This window comes from Notolepis coatsorum (assembly GCF_963971535.1).
Source record: "Notolepis coatsorum genome assembly, chromosome: 1".
NCBI classification, from domain to species: Eukaryota; Metazoa; Chordata; class Actinopteri; order Aulopiformes; family Paralepididae; genus Notolepis; species Notolepis coatsorum.
This window is the reverse complement of record NC_140165.1, coordinates 8,742,836-8,758,643: the sequence shown is the minus strand read 5'-3', so window position 1 is coordinate 8,758,643 and position 15,808 is coordinate 8,742,836. Positions and strand designations below refer to the sequence as shown.

Below are 15,808 nucleotides of genomic sequence, written 5' to 3'. Positions count from 1 at the left end.
AGAGAGAGAGAGGAGGAGAGACAGCGAGGAGGAGAGACAGAGAGGAGGAGAGAGAGGCGAGGAGGAGAGAGAGCGAGGAGGAGAGACAGAGAGGAGGAGAGAGAGAGAGGAGGAGAGAGACAGAGAGGAGGAGAGACAGCGAGGAGGAGAGAGAGCGAGGAGAGAGAGAGAGAGACAGAGAGGAGGAGAGAGAGAGGAGGAGAGACAGAGAGGAGGAGAGACAGAGAGGAGGAGAGACAGCGAGGAGGAGAGAGAGCGAGGAGGAGAGAGAGAGAGGAGGAGAGACAGAGAGGAGGAGAGAGAGAGAGGAGGAGAGACAGAGAGGAGGAGAGACAGCGAGGAGGAGAGACAGCGAGGAGGAGAGACAGAGAGGAGGAGAGAGAGAGAGGAGGAGAGGACAGAGAGGAGGAGAGAAAGAGAGGCGGAGAGACAGAGAGGAGGAGAGAGAGCGAGGAGGAGAGACAGAGAGGCGGAGAGACAGCGAGGATGAGAGACAGAGAGGAGGAGAGACAGCGAGGAGGAGAGAGAGCGAGGAGGAGAGACAGAGAGGAGGAGAGAGAGCGAGGAGGAGAGACAGAGAGGAGGAGAGACAGAGAGGAGGAGAGACAGAGAGGAGGAGAGAGAGCGAGGAGGAGAGACAGAGAGGAGGAGAGAGAGCGAGGAGGAGAGACAGAGAGGAGGAGAGACAGAGAGGAGGAGAGACAGAGAGGAGGAGAGAGAGCGAGGAGGAGAGACAGAGAGGAGGAGAGAGAGAGAGGAGGAGAGAGAGCGAGGAGGAGAGACAGAGAGGAGGAGAGAGAGCGAGGAGGAGAGACAGAGAGGAGGAGAGACAGAGAGGAGGAGAGAGAGCGAGGATGAGAGACAGAGAGACAGAGAGGAGGAGAGACAGCGAGGAGGAGAGACAGAGAGGAGGAGAGACAGAGAGGAGGAGAGAGAGCGAGGAGGAGAGACAGAGAGGAGGAGAGAGAGCGAGGAGGAGAGACAGGAGGCGGAGAGACAGAGAGGAGGAGAGAGAGCGAGGAGGAGAGACAGAGAGGCGGAGAGACAGCGAGGATGAGAGAGAGCGAGGAGGAGAGACAGAGAGGAGGAGAGACAGAGAGGAGGAGAGAGAGCGAGGATGAGAGACAGAGAGACAGAGAGGAGGAGAGACAGCGAGGAGGAGAGACAGAGAGGAGGAGAGACAGAGAGGAGGAGAGAGAGCGAGGAGGAGAGACAGAGAGGAGGAGAGACCAGCGAGGAGGAGAGAGAGCGAGGAGGAGAGACAGCGAGGAGGAGAGACAGAGAGGAGGAGAGACAGAGAGGAGGAGAGAGAGCGAGGAGGAGAGACAGAGAGGCGGAGAGACAGCGAGGATGAGAGAAGAGAGGAGGAGAGACAGAGAGGAGGAGAGAGAGCGAGGAGGAGAGACAGAGAGGAGGAGAGAGAGCGAGGAGGAGAGACAGAGAGGAGGAGAGACAGAGAGGAGGAGAGAGAGAGAGGAGGAGAGAGAGCGAGGAGGAGAGACAGAGAGGAGGAGAGAGAGCGAGGAGGAGAGAGAGCGAGGAGGAGAGACAGAGAGGAGGAGAGAGAGAGAGGAGGAGAGACAGAGAGGAGGAGAGACAGAGAGGAGGAGAGACAGAGAGGAGGAGAGAGAGCGAGGAGGAGAGACAGAGAGGAGGAGAGAGAGAGAGGAGGAGAGACAGAGAGGAGGAGAGACAGAGAGGAGGAGAGAGAGAGAGGAGGAGAGAGAGAGGAGGAGAGACAGAGAGGAGGAGAGACAGAGAGGAGGAGAGACAGAGAGGAGGAGACACAGCGAGGAGGAGAGACAGAGAGGAGGAGAGACAGAGAGGAGGAGAGAGAGCGAGGAGGAGAGAGAGAGAGGAGGAGAGACAGAGAGGAGGAGAGACAGAGAGGAGGAGAGACAGCGAGGAGGAGAGACAGAGAGGAGGAGAGACAGAGAGGAGGAGAGAGAGAGAGGAGGAGAGAGAGAGAGGAGGAGAGACAGAGAGGAGGAGAGACAGAGAGGAGGAGAGACAGAGAGGAGGAGAGACAGAGAGGAGGAGAGAGAGAGAGGAGGAGAGACAGAGAGGATGAGAGAGAGAGAGGAGGAGAGACAGAGAGGAGGAGAGACAGAGAGGAGGAGAGACAGAGAGGAGGAGAGACAGAGAGGAGGAGAGACAGAGAGGATGAGAGACAGAGAGGAGGAGAGACAGAGAGGAGGAGAGAGAGCGAGGAGGAGAGAGAGAGAGGAGGAGAGACAGAGAGGAGGAGAGAGAGCGAGGAGGAGAGACAGAGAGGAGGAGAGAGAGCGAGGAGGAGAGACAGAGAGGAGGAGAGAGAGAGAGGAGGAGAGAGAGAGAGGAGGAGAGACAGAGAGGAGGAGAGAGAGCGAGGAGGAGAGACAGAGAGGATGAGAGAGAGATGAGGAGGAGAGAGAGAGAGAGGAGGAGAGACAGCGAGGAGGAGAGACAGAGAGGAGGAGAGAGAGCGAGGAGGAGAGACAGAGAGGAGGAGAGACAGAGAGGAGGAGAGACAGAGAGGAGGAGAGAGAGCGAGGAGGAGAGACAGCGAGGAGAGAGACAGAGAGGAGGAGAGACAGCGAGGAGGAGAGACAGAGAGGAGGAGAGACAGAGAGGAGGAGAGAGAGCGAGGAGGAGAGACAGAGAGGAGGAGAGACAGAGAGGAGGAGAGACAGAGAGGAGGAGAGACAGCGAGGAGGAGAGAGAGCGAGGAGGAGAGACAGAGAGGAGGAGAGACAGAGAGGAGGAGAGACAGAGAGGAGGAGAGAGAGCGAGGAGGAGAGGAGAGCGAGGAGGAGAGACAGAGAGGAGGAGAGACAGAGAGGAGGAGAGACAGAGAGGAGGAGAGAGAGCGAGGAGGAGAGACAGAGAGGAGGAGAGACAGAGAGGAGGAGAGAGAGCGAGGAGGAGAGACAGAGAGGAGGAGAGACAGAGAGGAGGAGAGACAGCGAGGAGGAGAGACAGAGAGGAGGAGAGAGAGCGAGGAGGAGAGAGAGCGAGGAGGAGAGACAGAGAGGAGGAGAGACAGAGAGGAGGAGAGACAGAGAGGAGGAGAGAGAGCGAGGAGGAGAGACAGAGAGGAGGAGAGACAGAGAGGAGGAGAGAGAGCGAGGAGGAGAGAGAGCGAGGAGGAGAGACAGAGAGGAGGAGAGACAGAGAGGAGGAGAGACAGCGAGGAGGAGAGACAGAGAGGAGGAGAGACAGAGAGGAGGAGAGACAGAGAGGAGAGAGAGAGCGAGAGGAGAGAGAGCGAGGAGGAGAGACAGAGAGGAGGAGAGACAGAGAGGAGGAGAGACAGAGAGGAGGAGAGAGAGCGAGGAGGAGAGACAGAGAGGAGGAGAGACAGAGAGGAGGAGAGAGAGCGAGGAGGAGAGACAGAGAGGAGGAGAGACAGAGAGGAGGAGAGACAGAGAGGAGGAGAGAGAGAGAGGAGGAGAGACAGAGAGGAGAGAGAGAGAGAGGAGGAGAGACAGAGAGGAGGAGAGACAGCGAGGAGGAGAGACAGAGAGGAGGAGAGAGAGAGAGGAGGAGAGACAGAGAGGAGGAGAGACAGCGAGGAGGAGAGACAGAGAGGAGGAGAGAGAGCGAGGAGGAGAGAGAGAGAGGAGGAGAAACAGCGAGGAGGAGAGAGAGAGAGGAGGAGAGACAGCGAGGATGAGAGACAGAGAGGAGGAGAGAGAGAGAGGAGGAGAGACAGAGAGGAGGAGAGACAGCGAGGAGGAGAGAGAGAGAGGAGGAGAGACAGAGAGGAGGAGAGACAGCGAGGAGGAGAGACAGAGAGGAGGAGAGAGAGCGAGGAGGAGAGAGAGAGAGGAGGAGAAACAGCGAGGAGGAGAGAGAGAGAGGAGGAGAGACAGCGAGGAGAGAGACAGAGAGGAGGAGAGACAGCGAGGAGGAGAGACAGAGAGGAGGAGAGAGAGAGAGGAGGAGAGAGAGAGAGGAGGAGAGACAGAGAGGAGGAGAGGACAGAGAGGATGAGAGACAGAGAGGAGGAGAGACAGAGAGGAGGAGAGACAGCGAGGAGGAGAGACAGCGAGGAGGAGAGACAGAGAGGAGGAGAGAGAGAGAGGAGGAGAGACAGAGAGGAGGAGAGACAGAGAGGAGGAGAGAGAGAGAGGAGGAGAGACAGAGAGGAGGAGAGACAGAGAGAGGAGAGACAGAGAGGAGGAGAGACAGAGAGGAGGAGAGAGAGCGAGGAGGAGAGAGAGAGAGGAGGAGAGACAGCGAGGAGGAGAGACAGAGAGGAGGAGAGAGAGAGAGAGGAGGAGAGAGAGAGAGGAGGAGAGACAGAGAGGAGGAGAGAGAGAGAGGAGGAGAGAGAGAGAGGAGGAGAGACAGAGAGGAGGAGAGACAGAGAGGAGGAGAGAGAGAGAGGAGGAGAGAGAGCGAGGAGGAGAGACAGCGAGGAGGAGAGACAGCGAGGAGGAGAGAGAGAGAGGAGGAGAGACAGAGAGGAGGAGAGACAGAGAGGAGGAGAGACAGAGAGGAGAGACAGAGAGGAGGAGAGACAGAGAGGAGGAGAGAGAGAGAGGAGGAGAGAGAGAGAGGAGGAGAGACAGAGAGGATGAGAGACAGAGAGGAGGAGAGACAGAGAGGAGGAGAGACAGAGAGGAGGAGAGAGAGAGAGGAGGAGAGACAGAGAGGAGGAGAGAGAGAGAGGAGGAGAGAGAGAGAGGAGGAGAGACAGAGAGGAGGAGAGAGAGAGAGGAGGAGAGACAGAGAGGAGGAGAGAGAGAGAGGAGGAGAGAGAGAGAGGAGGAGAGACAGCGAGGAGGAGAGACAGAGAGGAGGAGAGAGAGAGAGGAGGAGAGAGAGAGAGGAGGAGAGGACAGAGAGGAGGAGAGACAGCGAGGAGGAGAGACAGAGAGGAGGAGAGAGAGAGAGGAGGAGAGAGAGCGAGGAGGAGAGACAGCGAGGAGGAGAGACAGAGAGGAGGAGAGAGAGAGAGGAGGAGAGACAGCGAGGAGGAGAGACAGAGAGGAGGAGAGACAGAGAGGAGGAGAGACAGCGAGGATGAGAGACAGAGAGGAGGAGAGACAGAGAGGAGGAGAGAGAGAGAGGAGGAGAGACAGCGAGGATGAGAGACAGAGAGGAGGAGAGACAGAGAGGAGGAGAGACAGAGAGGAGAGACAGAGAGGAGGAGAGACAGAGAGGAGGAGAGAGAGAGAGGAGGAGAGACAGAGAGGATGAGAGACAGAGAGGAGGAGAGACAGAGAGGAGGAGAGACAGCGAGGGATGAGAGACAGAGAGGAGGAGAGACAGAGAGGAGGAGAGACAGAGAGGAGGAGAGACAGCGAGGAGGAGAGACAGCGAGGAGGAGAGACAGCGAGGAGGAGAGACAGAGAGGAGGAGAGACAGAGAGGAGGAGAGACAGCGAGGAGGAGAGACAGAGAGGAGGAGAGAGAGAGAGGAGGAGAGAGAGAGAGGAGGAGAGACAGAGAGGAGGAGAGACAGCGAGGAGGAGAGACAGAGAGAGGAGGAGAGACAGCGAGGAGGAGAGACAGAGAGGAGGAGAGACAGCGAGGAGGGAGAGACAGCGAGGAGGAGAGACAGAGAGGAGGAGAGAGAGAGAGGAGGAGAGACAGAGAGGAGGAGAGACAGAGAGGAGGAGGAGATACAGAGAGGAGGAGAGACAGCGAGGATGAGATACAGAGAGGAGGAGAGACAGAGAGGAGGAGAGACAGCGAGGAGGAGAGACAGCGAGGAGGAGAGACAGAGAGGAGGAGAGACAGAGAGGAGGAGAGACAGAGAGGAGGAGAGAGAGCGAGGAGGAGAGACAGAGAGGAGGAGAGACAGAGAGGAGGAGAGACAGAGAGGAGGAGAGAGAGCGAGGAGGAGGAGACAGAGAGGAGGAGAGACAGAGAGGAGGAGAGAGAGAGCGAGGAGGAGAGAGAGCGAGGATGAGAGACAGAGAGGAGGAGAGACAGAGAGGAGGAGAGACAGAGAGGAGGAGAGAGAGAGAGGAGGAGAGACAGAGAGGAGGAGAGACAGAGAGGAGGAGAGACAGAGAGGAGGAGAGAGAGCGAGGAGGAGAGAGAGCGAGGATGAGAGACAGAGAGGAGGAGAGACGAGAGGAGGAGAGACAGAGAGGAGGAGAGAGAGCGAGGAGGAGAGAGAGCGAGGATGAGAGACAGAGAGGAGGAGAGAGAGCGAGGAGGAGAGACAGAGAGGAGGAGAGAGAGAGAGGAGGAGAGACAGAGAGGAGGAGAGACAGAGAGGAGGAGAGACAGAGAGGAGGAGAGAGAGCGAGGAGGAGAGAGAGCGAGGATGAGAGACAGAGAGGAGGAGAGAGAGCGAGGAGGAGAGACAGAGAGGAGGAGAGAGAGAGAGGAGGAGAGACAGAGAGGAGGAGAGACAGAGAGGAGGAGAGACAGAGAGGAGGAGAGACAGCGAGGAGGAGAGACAGAGAGGAGGAGAGACAGAGAGGAGGAGAGACAGAGAGGAGGAGAGACAGCGAGGAGGAGAGACAGAGAGGAGGAGAGACAGAGAGGAGGAGAGACAGAGAGGAGGAGAGAGAGAGAGGAGGAGAGAGAGAGAGGAGGAGAGAGAGAGAGGATAAGAGACAGAGAGGAGGAGAGACAGCGAGGAGGAGAGACAGAGAGGAGGAGAGACAGCGAGGATGAGAGACAGCGAGGAGGAGAGACAGCGAGGATGAGAGACAGAGAGACAGAGAGGAGGAGAGACAGCGAGCATGAGAGACAGAGAGACAGAGAGGAGGAGAGACAGCGAGGAGGAGAGACAGAGAGGAGGAGAGACAGCGAGGATGAGAGACAGAGAGGAGGAGAGACAGCGAGGATGAGAGACAGAGAGACAGAGAGGAGGAGAGACAGCGAGGATGAGAGACAGAGAGGAGGAGAGACAGCGAGGAGGAGAGACAGAGAGGAGGAGAGACAGCGAGGATGAGAGACAGAGAGACAGAGAGGAGGAGAGACAGAGCGGAGGAGAGACAGGTGGCGTCAGACAGCTTCATACTGGCTGAATGGTGCGTTGTGATATGCAGAGTATGAACGTGGCTTACATTGTGACTCTGTGGTGGAAAGTAGCTGAAGCTGAATAACTGACTCGGTCAAAGGAGACCTGGTTAATACAGTTTATTAACTCAGTCAAAGTATCAATACAAATAGTCAGAGTTGGCTGGATGACTCTCCATCAAGTGTTCAGCTATGACTATGACACCCGGGAGGAGAGACCCCCCCCCCCCCCCCCCTGAATGAGGAACATCTTTATACAAAACTGGAAAGGGTGAGGGGACTGGAACGGAAGGACTGGGGGTAGGGATGGATAGGAAGGAAAGATGAAAGAGAGAGAGGGAAAGGAATGGGAGGAGGGATGAAGGAAAGATGGGTGAGAGAGATTACAGAGAGAGGGGGGAAGGGAGTTTTATCGACCACAACTCCTTACTTACTTGTCATTTTGTCCAGGTGTGGTCATGGTCCTGCAGTAGAAAGACAAGACTGTCACGAGACAAACCATTTCTGGGCTAAAGCCATGGGCTCTGAAGGCCATCGAGACCCAGTGTTGGGGAGTAGGTATATACTCTATTAGCCACGCAGCCCAGGCCAGATTAATTCAGTTTTGGCACAGATTGTGTTGAAAATAATGAAAATAATAATAATAATAATAATAATAATGATGATGATGATAATAATAATAATAATAATAATAATAATAATAATAATAATAATAATAATAATAATAATAATAATAATAATAATAATAATAATAATAATAATAATAATAATAATAATAATAATAATAATAATAATAATAATAATAATAATAATAATAATAATAATAATAATAATAATAATAATAATAATAATAATAATAATAATAATAATAATAATAATAATAATAATAATAATAATAATAATAATAATAATAATAATAATAATAATAATAATAATAATAATAATAATAATAATAATAATAATAATAATAATAATAATAATAATAATAATAATAATAATAATAATAATAATAATAATAATAATAATAATAATAATAATAATAATAATAATAATAATAATAATAATAATAATAATAATAATAATAATAATAATAATAATAATAATAATAATAATAATAATAATAATAATAATAATAATAATAATAATAATAATAATAATAATAATAATAATAATAATAATAATAATAATAATAATAATAATAATAATAATAATAATAATAATAATAATAATAATAATAATAATGATTATAATATTTGAACCTAATATCATATAATGTCTGTCTATGCTACCAGTGCTTTTTATTATTATTATTATTATTATTATTATTATTATTATTATTATTATTATTATTATTATTATTATTATTATTATTATTATTATTATTATTATTATTATTATTATTATTATTATTATTATTATTATTATTATTATTATTATTATTATTATTATTATTATTATTATTATTATTATTATTATTATTATTATTATTGTCAAGTACAGTACAACGAAAATAATGTTGGCATCCAACCAGAGTGCAAATGTAGCAGTATACAATCTACAGGTGATTAAACTGGGTACAAAATATACAAATTAGTACTACTGAGTGTAGTGCTAATCAGATGTATGTCCAGAGTTGTAGTATAATAAATAAAGACAGTATTGACAGACTACTAGTGGCCAGCAGCGTAACTAGTAAGAGTAGGATATAGATATAAGATAAGATATTCCTTTATTGATCCCCTTGGGGAAATTCCAGAGTAAAGGACTATGTGCAGGTAAGTATTATGCGGTGAGAATAATGTACAATGATTATTGTACATGCTATCATACAGAGCTATGGGTTATGTGCAGGTATACAAGCAAGTATATAGAGGGGTGTTAGATAATATAGGGTTCTTCAGCCTTCATTGTTGATCGTTATCAGTCTTCATGTCTCCTGGCCGTGAATTCCATCTTCTTCTTCTTCCTTTTTCTTTCGGCTTTTCCCGTCAGGGGTCGCCACAGCGGATCATCCGTTTCCATCTGTTCCTGTCCTCTGCGTCGTCCTCCGTCACTCCCGCTGCCCGCATGTCCTCCTTCACTGTGTCCATAAACCTCCTCTTGGGCCTTCCCCTCCTCCTCTTTCCTGGCAGCTCCATCTCCAGCATCCTCCTCCCGATGTACCCCACCTCCCTCCTCCTCCGCACATGTCCAAACCATCTCAGTCTTGCTTCTCTCACTTTCTGCCCGAACTGCTCAACATGGGCCGTTCCTCTGATGTAGACATTTTCGATTTTGTCCAACCTTGTTACTCCCTTAGAGAGAACCTTAACATCTTCATCTCTGCCACCTCCAGCTCCGCCACCTGCTTGTTGGTCAGTGCCACCGTTTCTAGACCATACAGCATAGCTGGTCTCACTACCGTGCTGTAGACCTTTCCCTTTACTCTTGCTGCTACCCTTCTATCGCAGATCACCCCTGTCATCCTTCTCCACCCGCACCACCCGGCCTGCACTCTCTTCTTCACCTCCCTACCACAGTCCCCGTTACTTTGGACTGTTGACCCCAAGTATTTAAACTCATCCACTTTTGGTACCTCTACTCCTTGCATCATCACCACCCCTCCGTCTTCCTTCCCATTCACACACATGTACTCGGTCTTGCTTCTGCTCACCCTCATCCCCCTTCTCTCCAGTGCATGCCTCCACTTCTCCAGGTTCTCTTCCACCTGCTCCCTGCTCTCACTACAGATCGCGATGTCATCTGCGAACATCATGGTCCACGGGGACTCCTGCCTGACCTCGTCTGTCAGCCTGTCCATCACTACTGCAAATAAGAAAGGACTGAGGGCCGACCCTTGGTGCAATCCTACCCCGACCTTGAACCCTTCAGTCACTCCCACTGCACACCTCACCACAGTCGCACTGCCCTCATACATGTCCTGTACTACCCTCACAAACTTTTCCGCTACTCCTGACTTTCTCATACAGTACCACACCTCCTCTCTTGGTACCCTGGCATACGCCTTCTCTAGGTCTACAAAGACGCAATGCAGCTCCTTCTGGCCTTCTCTATACTTCTCCATTAACATTCTGGCCGTGAATTCCATCATTCAGTGGAATTCTCACTCCGAGGCACTAACTGCTAAAACACTGTCTCTATTCCCTGTTGCAAGTCGTCATTTCATATCAGAAGGCTGTTTTTTTGCATAAACAAAGGTCTTGTACAGAATGCAAATCTGATTGAAAGTCTTTAACCTCTTAACCTCTTAAGCCTGAGCGGTCCGGTACCGATACGAGATTGATATCACGCCATAAATCCATCAATACAGAACGTCAATTAATTAATGTTGCGTTTCTTTTTCAAATATAGCCAAGAGTAAAGACCCTAACCCTATCAAAACAGAAGTCAAGGTGTATATTTTCAGCACTACGTTTGTTTACCAATGATTTTAAGTAGAGATGTCCGATATTATCGGCTTACCGATATTATTGGCCGATGTTGGCATTAACCTCTTCCACCTGTGCGGTCCGGTACCGGACCGCAAATGACATCACGTTATAAATCATTCTCTCTAGACTGTCTGACATAATTATCGTTTTTTTTTTTCAATTGTATTCAAGAGTACACATCCTAACCATGTCACAACAGCAGTCATAGTGTGTATTTTCAGCAATAAGTTTGTTTACCAATATGTTAAAGTGTTATTAGTGAGATTTTAGTTTTTGAAATGTGAAAATATTTTCGCGGAGGTCGGCCATTTTGAATCGCTGAATGATGATGATTTGTAGTCATATGAGCACAGGGCATAGACCACCGCAACACTTCCGGGATTCCGAAATCGGGGAGGAGATTGCGGGGGGAGCATATGAATGAATGTGGATGAGAGCCGTGATGTAAGTGGTTGCAGCTACGGCTGTGGGGGTGCTGGAGACATGATCGAATAGACTTTTATGCGCCTGAGTTTCCTGAACACGGCGCGACCCATTCCTAATCGATCAGAACTAAATCGGCCGAGATCAAGTCCCTTTTCCAGCACCTACTCCCCATACACATGCACAGATTGTCAACGAAGTCTGGACGACGCGAGGCGACGCGCAAATGAATGTGGACTGTTCCATCAGAGGGGGGAGCTTCGGTGGCCAGTGTCCTTTCAGCCGAACAGGATAATGAAAAAATTATCACACTAAATGGCCAGACGCGTCTTATGGCGACATCTACAATTACCTCATTGAGTCTCCAGGTAGACTAATGTTTATATTTAATTGCAGTGGTCTGTAGCCACTCACACTACCACCGATGCTCCCCCCTCTGATGGAACAGTCCACCTATCATGTCATCAGGAACAGGTGCCGGCAGTGGCGTCGGCAGCGACACACCGCTAGCACGGGCCGCTGCCGTCATGAGTTCGGGGAACAAAGCACGCAACTCCCTTTGCATACTTTCTTCCGCGTCGCTCGCATCCCTCGCGTTTGGGAGGCTACACTCACTTTCTCTGTAAGATAGGCGGGAGCCAACGTCCAGTGCGGATGACAGCAGGGCATCTCGTCTCAGAGGTGGTGACTTTAACCCAGTCTCGTAGTACGAGGCTCTCCAGGCAAACACAGCATCCCCTGCCACTCCCCGAGGGGGAGAATGCTGTGTTCCCACTGGAGCGTCGAACAAGAATTCCCCCGCCCCCTCCATGTAGTCCTCTGTTTCCATTGGACGCGATGGAGAGGAGACGAGGGAATCCCCGCTCTGCGCCGGCCCGACACAGCCGCTAAACTGTCCCCCCCCCCCCCCCCCCCCCCCCGCCGCTCATTGTCAAATGACGAGAACGAGCCGAGGCGGAGAGCTTGCGCCGCAAATCCCCGTCCACAAGAGGGACCATCAGCTCACCAGCTGACTGCTCTCTGGCGGGGGAACCAGAGCCGGAACTCGGCCACCTCACAGGAGATGGGAGCTCGATGGCCCCTCGGCGACGCACACTCTCCTCCGGGCGCCGCTAAATCAAACACACCCCCAGGCTGCCTAAGTGAGGTTTTGCCTGCTCTGGTCACTAAATCAAACACACCCCCAGGCTGCCTAGGTGAGGTTTTGCCTGCTCTGGTCACTAAATCAAACACACCCCCAGGCTGCCTAAGTGAGGTTTTGCCTGCTCTGGTCACTAAATCAAACACACCCAAACTCAGACACACTCAGGGTCAGTTCAGTTGACCCCTCTGTGTAACTATAATGAGATTCCAGACTTAGACAGTGATCATTTTACACAGTGTAGTTTTGAGTTTAACAACTTTTTCAGAGCAGTTTTAGTTTGACAAGCTCAAAGTTGACACGTTTTTTTCATTGTGAAGAAGCTAGTAGTTTGGTAAACTGCAGTTTTAGAGTAGTGTTCCCCCCTAACGCTTCATCTTGTGGGGACCCACACACATAGGAGGCCTGTTAAGCTGTAGCCCTATTTTCTGAAATTCTAAGTAAATCGAAGATTGCTCCACTTCTACAAGTTCAATTAGCATGTTCTTGTTATCTAGAAACATCTAGGTACATGGGGGTATGTATTCCCAGTGTCAGAAATATTGTGTCTGTTACTAGGCTTGAGTAAATTGTGATGAAACAAAGGAGAATATAAATTATGATTTTTTTTTTTTGCATCTTTGCCGGTGAATAACACCATGAAAACATTGAGGTTATTTTGATTACGCTCGCTGAGCTCATCCACCACCTTCTTGAGATCAAGTGTACAAAAGATCTAAGCAAATGAATAAAGGGAAGATGATTAAACAGAAGGATTTGTAGATACAGTAATAAATTATAATCCATTTGAATTATACATGACAAATTTAACGTTGAACTTGACCTTGACCTTATTATGGCCAAATCATACATCTATGGATAGGGGGAAAAGCTCCGCTTTCCAATGGCAGTGTTAAATCTGGATTTAGTCATATCATCACGGTTTTACGATAAAATATATATATAATTAGCATTTCTCCGATACATTCTTATTTTCGTAGTGCTGAAAATATACACTTTGACTGCTGTTTTGATAGGGTTAAGGTCTTTACTCTTGGCTACATTTGAAAAAACACAACATTAATGAATACGGTCTGTATTGATCGATTTATGTTAAAAACAGCAGGGTCACTACAGCTTTGTTCAGGGGGCCCGTTTCAAGATCAAATACGGGGCCCTTATCTTATTTTAACAACTACAGTGACATGTCATATACCGAATGAAACGACAAATTCTGCATTATACTCTACCTCACCCATGATCACAATAGGAAGCCAATGTAAATATAATGTTTTAGGCAAATTTGCACATAAGGTGGAAAGCTACTGTAGCCACTGTGCTAAATCCACCACAACATAGCTCGACTAGACCCTGGAGATTTACATTACTCGGTTCATGTCAGGAGCAAGGTGAAAGACTTTCAGTCTGTAAGTCAGTAAACATCTTTCTGTGTTGGTGATGTGCATCAGTAATCCACATTGGCACCGTGGTCCCAAGGAAACCTTGAAAAGTTTGGTCCCCGACCTTGAAAGATTTCATAAACTGTGGGTAAAGTAATGCTGTGGGTGACAGTTAACTCTGAGACACACCGTGCAAAAAGATGGGAAATGGAACACTTACAGATAGGCGTCGTTTGGCTCTGCAATACAAGAGCAGAGCTGGCATTAATACACTGTCACACTTTCTCCCCAAGAATAGCACAGACGCCGGTGTCTTGGTAAATCGAAGTTGAACAGTGTGGTCTTTTTTTGTACCATCATCTGACGTCTCGTAGCCATTGTTGTCTTGTTCCAGCTTTTTAATACTGCGCAGTTTGACTGATCCGGCCGGCATCCTCCAGGATTATCTGGAAAATAAAATGATGAACTCGGTGCTTCCACCATCCCAGTCGATCATACGAATATAATATTCACTGTAAGCGTGTCAAATCCATTGGCAAATGACATGCATATTTGGGGGGGGGAGGAGGAGTCAATATTTGAGGTAAACAACAACAACAATACCTGTGATTATAATGAAGAGAATATTAGTCATCACCAGCAGAATCACTCCCAAATAAGAGCCACTTACCAAAACGTTTCCCTACAAGGACAACCTCTTCCCTCGGGACGAACACCTTGCTTTGATTCGATCCCAAAACGGACGCAGTCGACCGTATCAACAAGTATCCAAGGGGTGTCAAGGCAGGCGGCTCCGGTCCAGCAGTTAAACTCCGGTCCAGCAGTTAAACTCCGGTCCAGCAGTTAAACTCCGGTCCAGCAGTTAAACTCCTCTGATAAACTCCAGCGTGCCGGGGGGGCCCAACCAGCCGGACCTGCCGTTACGGTGACTTGGGACGGAGAGAGTGGTGAGAGAGACTCATGTGGTGACTCCAGTGTCTGGACGGGGGGGGGCCCTCGCTTGCCCCTCTGAACACGTGCTGTTATTTAACAGGCAGAAAGCCCAGGTTGAACGTGGGGTCAGAGGGCTTTGTTTGGCAGGTAAGTGCCCTCTCCGCGGTGTAGGTTGGGAAGAGAGGAGGGCAATGACCTTGCTGCGCAAACAGACCGGCTGGCCGGGAGCGCTGTGTGGACATTCCTCGGGATGTTTCACTCACAGAAGGATGGGTTCTTCGTTCTCTCTGGGGGGGGGGGTGTTTATCAAGGGTTTCACTCACACACACACACACACACACACACACACACACACACACACACACACACACACACACACACACACACACACACACACACACACACACACACACACATGCACTTGACCTCCATGCCACATTTCAGCCTCCTATAGGGTAACAACTGCGGCCACTAAAGTGAAATATACTTGAAAAAGGAACTCTCCAATGATGACTCCTGAGCGTGTAGGACAAATGGTGTGGTAGTGATGGAAGGGGCCATGGCTAAGGTGTGGGGGGCGGGGCGGGGCAAACCGTCCCAGATGAAAAGGCAACTCTGCTGAGACCAAGGACGCCTCCCACAAGTTTCTATGACAAACGGTCCATGAGTTATGGGAGGGGGCGTGGCTAACGTGTAGGCGGCGGGGCTAAGCTGCACCAATGAAAATAAACGGAACTCTCTGCCGAGTGTAATGATGCTTCCACAAGAGTGCACGACGAACGGTGCATGAGTTATGAAAGGGGGCTAACGTATAGCGGGGGCGGGGCACACCATCACTGATGAGAACTCTCCGCTGAGGCCAAGGACGCCTCCCACAAGTGTCCACGACAAACACCCAATGTGCCAAAATGGTGTGTGTGTGTGTGTGTGTGTGTGTGTGTGTGTGTGTGTGTGTGTGTGTGTGTGTGTGTGTGTGTGTGTGTGTGTGTGTGTGTGTGTGTGTGTGCGTGCGTGCGTGCGTGCGTGCGTGCGTGCGTGCGTGCGTGCGTGCGTGCGTGTGTGTGTGATCAAGCTTTCCACAAAGTTTGGTCATGTTACGTGAATGGATCTAGAAGTTATGCTTCTTTTTGTTTTAGGCCACTCCCACTGCCACTCCACACCCCCATTTGGCCAGTTGGCATGAAATCGACTGACCTTTGGGTCATGACCAACCTTTTCCACTGATTATTGTGCAAGTCTGTGAATCCGTTTGGAAGTTATGTGCCTTTTGGCTATAGCGCACTCCCATTGCCACACAGCCAATTTCCACCCTACTGTACATTGTGTCCAGAAAAGAGCTATATAAATGTAATGAATTATTATCATTATTATTATTATTATAATTATAAACACACACAAACACACCAAATGTACCATATGTGTACTGTTATGGAAAATATATTATCATTCATACTCCAAATTGTTATATCACTATCAATGTTGCCTTAATGTTAATCAATAATCAATTTCCTTTCATTCCCTTGGTTTCATATG

General features: G+C 49.3%; 1 protein-coding gene across 1 annotated transcript in view; it reads right to left on the bottom strand.

The window, feature by feature from the left end:
• Positions 1-13,775, bottom strand: part of abcb11b (ATP-binding cassette, sub-family B (MDR/TAP), member 11b) — a gene marked incomplete at both ends in the record, with an annotated part of 87,732 nt that extends 73,957 nt beyond the window's left edge. Inside the window, 2 exons of the mRNA XM_084333839.1 lie at positions 13,563-13,581; positions 13,697-13,775. Of these exons, the coding sequence (XP_084189965.1) occupies positions 13,563-13,581; positions 13,697-13,775 (98 nt within the window). The remainder of the gene's footprint in view (positions 1-13,562; positions 13,582-13,696) is intronic.
• Positions 13,776-15,808: the final 2,033 nt, after the last annotated feature.